A 7616-nucleotide genomic window follows, 5' to 3' on the forward strand; every position below is an offset into this window, starting at 1 on the left:
ATGCACAAAATATTTTGGCCATGAAAGCCCTCAGGAATTTACTCCTTTTCTTGTTCCTGTATTGTTACCCAGTCACATATTCCCATGATGGAGCCTATTACAGGTATAGTCCATTATTCTTCCAATAAAGAAAGTGGTTCAGACAAGTGATGTATAGCCAATGCAGAAGCAGATACATAGAAAGTGGCTAAGAGAAGCTGCTGGAAATCAGCCTACATAAAATACTGATACATGAGAATGAAGAATGCAACACAACCAGCTCTGGTTTGACATCTTTAGAAATTTTAATTGCAAAACATTTGACTAACCCCTCCCAGCGATAATGCACATCTTGTACACAACACACACGTCAATCAGTCCAAAAAAAAAAAACAACCTGCAAGAATGTAAAATTATGTACAAAGGCATTCTGATATATACAATGTAATGAACACATGCCACGAGGGGGTAGTACGTACCCTGCAAAACACCCACAAGTCTATGCAAGACACCTCATATGGTAGTGTGATACCAGCCACGGGCTGGTCTGTACCAAAAGAAAGGCATTGGGAGGAGATTTCTTGACCTACCGGTGTAGGGAACAATTTTTGAAAACTATAACTTGCATGGTAAAGTGTTGACGTGGGACGCACGTGCCTTCACTCCAACGTGGATCTATATTATATATAAACATATATAACCCAAATCCTATAAACAAACCTTTAAATATTGACAGATGCTACATGTTGTGTCTCTAAGTCCTATTTCTAGGGATATAAACTAGATCATACTTTGCAAATATAAAAATCTGACATAAAGTAGTGTTGTTTAGGGGTATTTTTTTTGACACTCAGCTAACTTTCTCTCCCATAGGAGAATTTTATTAATTCTTTTTTTTACCAGCATGCAGGGACGGTCTTATTTACTATGGAATTTCATCACCCTCATTGTGGTAAACAGACTGAATAGTATGCTCATAATCCATCCTGGAGTGAATGGTGGTACAGAGGAACCAGGGCAGATTCCACAGTAGATAAGCAGATCATTCCCTAGTTCTAAGGGGGCTGTGGCTGGACAAGGATGCCATCTCGTTATTCATTAGATAAAAGGCAGATATGCACCAATACTTTGTAAAAGTACTTAGTAAAGAGAAGGTAGGGAAAAGGAACCAATGAGTATAGAAGAGAGGATACAGGAGATTGCCGTGTCTACAAATGTCAGTTACTTCACAAACTGCAGGAGGAGATTTGTTTCACTGGAGCAGTGTTGGGGGGTATACATGTTGCCTGTAAACTTTTCTTCTTGGGTTAATTTATTTTTTTTTGAGTCAACAAATCTCATAATTGATGTTTTTATTCACCAGATGCCCAGTGTTCTCCCCGGACCCTTTTAGCTAGGTGCCCCATCCAACTGTGTTTGGGTGGTTACTGAAAAGTTGGGTGACAATATAGGGGCCATTACCCTCCTACAGCTTCCTTGCACTGGGCTCCTGGGAATAACACTGGGTGCCCATTTGTTAAGTTTATCTGCAGCCTCATAACTGCCAAACATAGGATATTTTCAGGCTACTAAATTATTTATAAAGACAAAACATTTTACAGTATTGGATACAACTGGGAACGGCAATAGGCCTGTCACGTTTCTTTCAGCCTCGTTGTGTCCCATGGTACAGGAAATTTGTTCTGGTCATGTCCAGAAGACACAAGGATTAGGCCTTTCTACAAAGTGAGGCATATACCTTAGACAGTTGGCAACCAAACAATTGTTTCTATTGGAGATTTCCTCTCAGCTCCTATTGTGTTTTCATTTTGTTAATGTCTTCTGTCCTAGTCAAAGAGGCAGCAGGACAAAGAGAAAGGGGAAATTCCCAAGAAGTGACACAAATAAAAACATGGCAGGGGGTTTTCTTTTTCCAAAACAAAGTATTTTCACATCAGATGCATTTCAAACCCACCGACATGCAGGGAACTTGAGAAACGGAAAAGAAGCTGGATAGAGAAACAAGTACAGAAGAAAAAAAATATAAGAAACAAAAAGAAAACTACATAAGAAAGGTGTTCCCTTCTTTCTGCATCAGTGATAAAAAACAAACACCAGAGGGTTCTGTGACCTCATACTTACTATGATATATAATAAAAGTTTGTGTCTCATTTATCAAACTGTGGGAAAAGAATTCTTGACAACACAATGCCCCCCATGTTGGGAGCGCATCTGAGCTCTATACAATACGACAATAGCTTCCCAGGGTGCACCACGTTTGTTACAATATTTAATCTGTGACAAGGTGAACTGTCTGAGAACTAAGAAAGAACCTAGGTTATAGAGAACCGATCACTGTTGGGCTTTTGCAAGAATATCAACCTTAAGTCAAATCTCAGAGGGCTCCTCCTGAAATGGCTGACTTTCCACTGGTAACACATGCACTCACGATTGCTAAGTGTGCATAACACTATCTAACACAAGCAGTTTTCTTAATTTGCAACCCCTGAAAAAAAAAAAAAAAAAACAGCAAGTAAAAGCAAAACGTTTTTTTGCTTTGTTACAGGCCAGTAATGGCACTGGGGATCTTTGGATCCTGGATCTTATGTGAAAAGCGTTCCAGCATCAATCAGGAGCGCATGTTTGTGAGATTTGAGATCCACAGCTTTCCACAGATTCCATATAGACGACCCAGTGACATCACCTTCACCTTAGGCCAACAATATGAAAAGCACCAGGTAGGGGTGGGATAAGGCAAGCATCCTTTTTTATAATTTTCTAAAGCATTGATTAGTTGTACTGCTTCAGTTAGTGTTTTTTTTTTTATTAAAGGGGTGCTGAACAAGTGGACTGTTATGTTATGTGCACTGGGAAGGCTTAGAACCTGTCAGGTTCACCCAGCTATGGTAAAAAGATACCACTCACATCCTCCCGTAGTAACAGCTGGGGCCCGGGACACACAAAGGTGCATGCGGACACCCAAAACCAGCCAGTCACTGAGGCTGAATTTGGAAATTAGAGTAGGTAGGTCACAATGTTGGTGCATCCAACAAGCACACAAAAAGCTGATTCAGCCCATCGTGCCCCACCTATACCTAAAAATAACACTTCCGGGTAGACTGATCTCTTAACTATTCTGGGCATGCACTGCGGTCAATGAAACGAGTACAGAGAAAGGTCAATCATTGTGTCTATTATAATAATGACTATTAATAACAAAGATGGGCACGGCTTGAAAATGGAAGCCACACTCTATATATACAGTACATCTCTCCGTGGTAAAAAAGGGATAAATAAATATATGTTTAGTAGATCATCACACTATCCAATCTGTGGGTTTAATATTCTCTGTAATGAAGACAGATTCCTGTTACACATCTCTGCTTTATGGCATAGACTGATTTTGTTGGGTCTCCCCTTGTTGGAGGCGTCTGAAGTCACCCTAATACTAGGATATTCAGCAGATAAAACACCAGGAGAAAGGGATGTTTGACCCTTTTTTTACCCTAAATCTTCATTGGACCCCCGTTCCTGTAAACAGGAAGTGACATCAGAGACCAAAAACAGGAAATGTCCAGTTGGCATACTGATAGAAAACGTTGCAGTCACAGACTGATGATGCAGGAGGCTTGCAAGGGATGTGGGTCCTCTGTCTCTTACTTGGGATCTTCTACTGTTCCTTTGCTGAGGTCAGCCATCTTGGGGTATTTGACTTTCTTTTGATCTAGCTCATTTTGAGCCCACAGCAGGAGTTTGAGCAGTTTGGCCAACTTGGGTGTTGATTCGCGGTTCTCATAGTCAAACACTGCCTGGTTTACTTCGCTCCAAACCTGAAAGGATACAATCAGTAAAATATGACAGATGTATGTGGAATTTACAGACAATTAACATACAGACAATCCTTTGTTTCACCTTCCTATGGAGGAAGATTGGTCTACATACAAACTAGCCATGTTTTGCTCATAGCAACCAGTAAAATACAGATTTTCAGCTTTAATCTCCTACTGTGCAATACATAAACCATAAATAAAAGTAGATGTAAAACCAGTCAGTCAAATCTAATGCACATCAATGGCATTCCTCTCATCCTTGTTCAGTCACTTCCTGTTCTAGTATGACAACACTCTCTAAAGACATTTATTTATTCAAATAAATGTAATTAATTTAGGGTTTACACATCCCGTTATAAAGATAAACTTTGTCAAAAACAAATTTTGTTTTTTTTCCCCAAAATCTATTCTTTTTTTTTACTGTATATCAGAGACCTAATTAAATTTTTTGTTATATATTAAAATGCCAACCCCATACAATACTGACAAGTTTGAAAAGGTTGCTGGCAAGTTTAACTCTAAGCAGACTTACTCCTTCTATTCACAACTCAAGTGGTAAAATTTGTGCACAGGTAGTAATTAAGAGGATTCAGGCAGGGGGTTATCGCACAAAATGACGGCATGTACAGCTCAGCATTGCCCGTTTCCCTTGCGCATGCCAGGAATTACGGAAATCCCTGTACACCTACACGGGGGTTACTTTCCAGCACAGCCAATCAAGATTGCTCAGGATTGTCTTCATTGTCTTCAAAAAGAAGGAAAATAGCAGCACCCTATGATGGAACAAGTGAGTAATTGTGGGTATAGTCTGCAAGATATTTGCTATTTGATTCTAAAATCAAAATTAAGACGTAAAGAGTAATGAAAAGTATACAGAGGTAAAAGTATAATAATGGTGAGTGTCATTTGCAGTGACGTGAGCACACAAAGAATTTAATTAAACTCCAAGCTTTGTGGTCAGCACACAATGACATTTCTATGACAATAACTGCCTGGAGTGTCACAGAGAGGTATGCATTGTTTCCAGAAGTGTATCAGGTAACAGGTGACTGTTAATCTTTTACAATAAAGTATAAGGAGTACCTGTAATTCTGTGGAATGTACGCAGTACCTAGAATTCTGTGGAACATACGCAGTACCTGTAGAATGTAAGCTGTACCTGGAACTCTGTATAACGTAAGAAGTACCTGTGTGTTTTATTTTTCATTTTTCAAGGTTTTAAGGTATTTTACAATGGTAATGTGCTTCTAACTTTCTATATGAGCTGACAATGCTACCATTAATGTACTGATATTGTTGTCATCCCTGTCTAACTCTATAGATCTCTGGCTTAGCTGCTCCTCTCTGTCCTACTTCAAGTGTATACATTTTCCCAAGCAAAAAATACTTTTGCCTTGACTCCCAGGAGCAGAGAAGATGTAGTCTCAAGTAGACACAAGCTGAGCTTCCAGCAGCTGCCACTGCAAATATTTTACAAGCCTGGAGATATGGGAGATGGACATAAAATAAGTTCTTTCTTGCTGCAGAAACAAGATAAAAGAAAAAAAAAATGAATGCTGGAACATGATATGGGGATAGGGGGACGTTTGTGTATACCCTGCACAAGTGTTTCTCAACCAGGTTCCTTGAGCCAATTTGTGACTCTCAAGTTGGATTAACTGACACTAATGATCTTTTTGGCTATCTGTGAGGGTGACATTTTTCCCACTGGTAAGTAACGAGAGACATTTTTCTCCTCCTCCTCCATTTTTCTTCTCATCTTTTCTCTCTCCTTTCACCTCCACAATAATGTACTGTGAACTGTGGGTATAGTTATTACCAGGGATTTCCTGATGTTATTCCAAAGGTTCCTTCATGTTAAAAGGCTGAGAAACACTGCCCTAAAAATACATATAGGCCATAAACAGATGCTATTTTAATGGGTGGCTGCATTACCATGCTCCATTCATTTACTGGATTACATTAGAGATGAAGCTAGGCAATTTACGTAACACCTACCCCAATTTTTATCACTAAGCTTGATTGGATGGAGAGGGATGAAATGTGCATTACACATAGTTCTCCCCAGAGGGTTTTAGCCGGTTGCTCCACCCGGCTGCTGTACCTACCCTACCCAGCTCTCCTCGGCAGCTCTCATCCTCTGCACGGATCTCAGTGAGGCTGCTCTGTGCTCAGCTGTCATCCGTTCAGAGGATTGCTGCTGCGATGAGAGGTGAGCACACACAGTTCAGCATTCATGTGAATGAGACACAGGCAGCCCCACCCCCATCTCATAGCACGAGCTGGAATTTCTATTTAAAAAAAAAAAAAAGAAAAAATCTGCCGGTGAAATGTATTCACTGCTAGAGCTGTGTGTGAAGTCTGCATGTCAATCTGCATCCTCACAGCTCTCTGTGTACAAACCTCCTAAACTGTATGTCACAATGACCTGTAATTTTCAGGGTGTACAGGGGACCCTCATAGAAACTAGTTACTACAAAGTCAGCCCCCCAGCTTTAAATAATTTCAAGATTTGGGGTCACAAATGTAAAAAGTTATGAAAATTGATCTTTGGGGTTGCGGTTTCAGAGGAAAGTGCAACTAGGAGTCCTAAATTGAAAATGCAAATTGGGGACCCCGGGCCACTAACATAGCAAGCATTGGGGTGGGCCCCTAAATATATACCTACCTGTCACAAAACTATACCTATGAAACTACGGTCTGTTTCTCTTCTTTGAACCCCAATTTCTCTGAGGGTGGGGGTACAAAACCTAAAATATAGGTGCAAGTGTCAGGCACATTCTCCCCTTACAATTTCAATACTACAGCATCATTAGAACATAAAACACTCTGCCCATCAAATTGGGCTTCCCTGCCCTGTTACACATTCCTCTTCATTTAACTAACATTCTGAACTTCAATTGGAAGTTTGAAGTTCATTATAGTATATACTATAGTATCATTAGTACATAAACTCTGCCCACTATATTTTATTGAGGTTGAGGTACTGGAAGGTTACAGTCATGTGTAACAAGGAAGTGCATTTTGATGGGCAGTTTTTTTTTTTTAATGTTGTAATGATGCCATGCTGATGAAAGGTGATCGCCACACCTGTCTCCCACTTCCACCTATATTTTTGCTTCCCTGCCCCTCTAAATTGGGGTTTAAGGTAGAGATGCAGACAGATATGTGTAACAGAAAAGGGAGCAAATTTTGCTAGGTAGAGATTTATGTTCTCATAATGCCATAGCAATTACATTTGAAAAAGGTTTAGCCACAAGTGTCCCCCACTTGCACCTACAGTTTCAGTTTCTTATGCCTCCACGTGTACCTTAATAATTTCAAGTCAATACAACCAACGGTTTAGGAGATATGAAGGTTTGAACATAGTGAGTTGTTAGGCTGCAGAATAGGACAAGCAGCTTTTACACATAGCGATCACACTGCGCTGCCGATGAATCATTACAAACCGTGGATAAACTTCACAGACAGTGTTTTTATATAGAATATGGACAGTGATGAGAGGGGAATCACTGTCTGTCTTGTCCCCATCTGATATCACATGCATGATGCTATTAAAGCATCGCCACATTTTTAATATTATAATAAAGAGTGACTTTCTCTGCTATAAAATGTATTTTATTCTATTTAGGTCTTTTCTTCCATTTAGGTAAGAACCAAAGGGGAAACCCACAGCCTCCTGGGATATTTGTGTCACATATCCCAAAGAGGCTCTGCACTGCTCCTCGTGTGCATGCATCTTCAGAGGCTTTCTTATAATGTAAAAAAAAAAGTGTTCAATCCCATGCATGCGCAGTGCAAGGCAGCCCTGGACGTACAAGTGAGCAT

The 7616-nt window shown here is 40.0% G+C and overlaps 1 protein-coding gene across 1 annotated transcript in view; it reads right to left on the reverse strand.

Annotated features, from left to right (window-relative positions):
• Positions 1-260: 260 nt before the first annotated feature.
• Positions 261-7616, reverse strand: part of GID8 (GID complex subunit 8 homolog) — a 14456-nt gene continuing 7100 nt past the window's right edge. The window contains exon 5 of the mRNA XM_072414421.1: positions 261-3788. Within this exon, the coding sequence (XP_072270522.1) occupies positions 3615-3788 (174 nt within the window). The 3' untranslated portion in view covers positions 261-3614. The remainder of the gene's footprint in view (positions 3789-7616) is intronic.

This window comes from Pyxicephalus adspersus, chromosome 6, assembly GCF_032062135.1.
Source record: "Pyxicephalus adspersus chromosome 6, UCB_Pads_2.0, whole genome shotgun sequence".
NCBI lineage: Eukaryota > Metazoa > Chordata > Amphibia > Anura > Pyxicephalidae > Pyxicephalus > Pyxicephalus adspersus.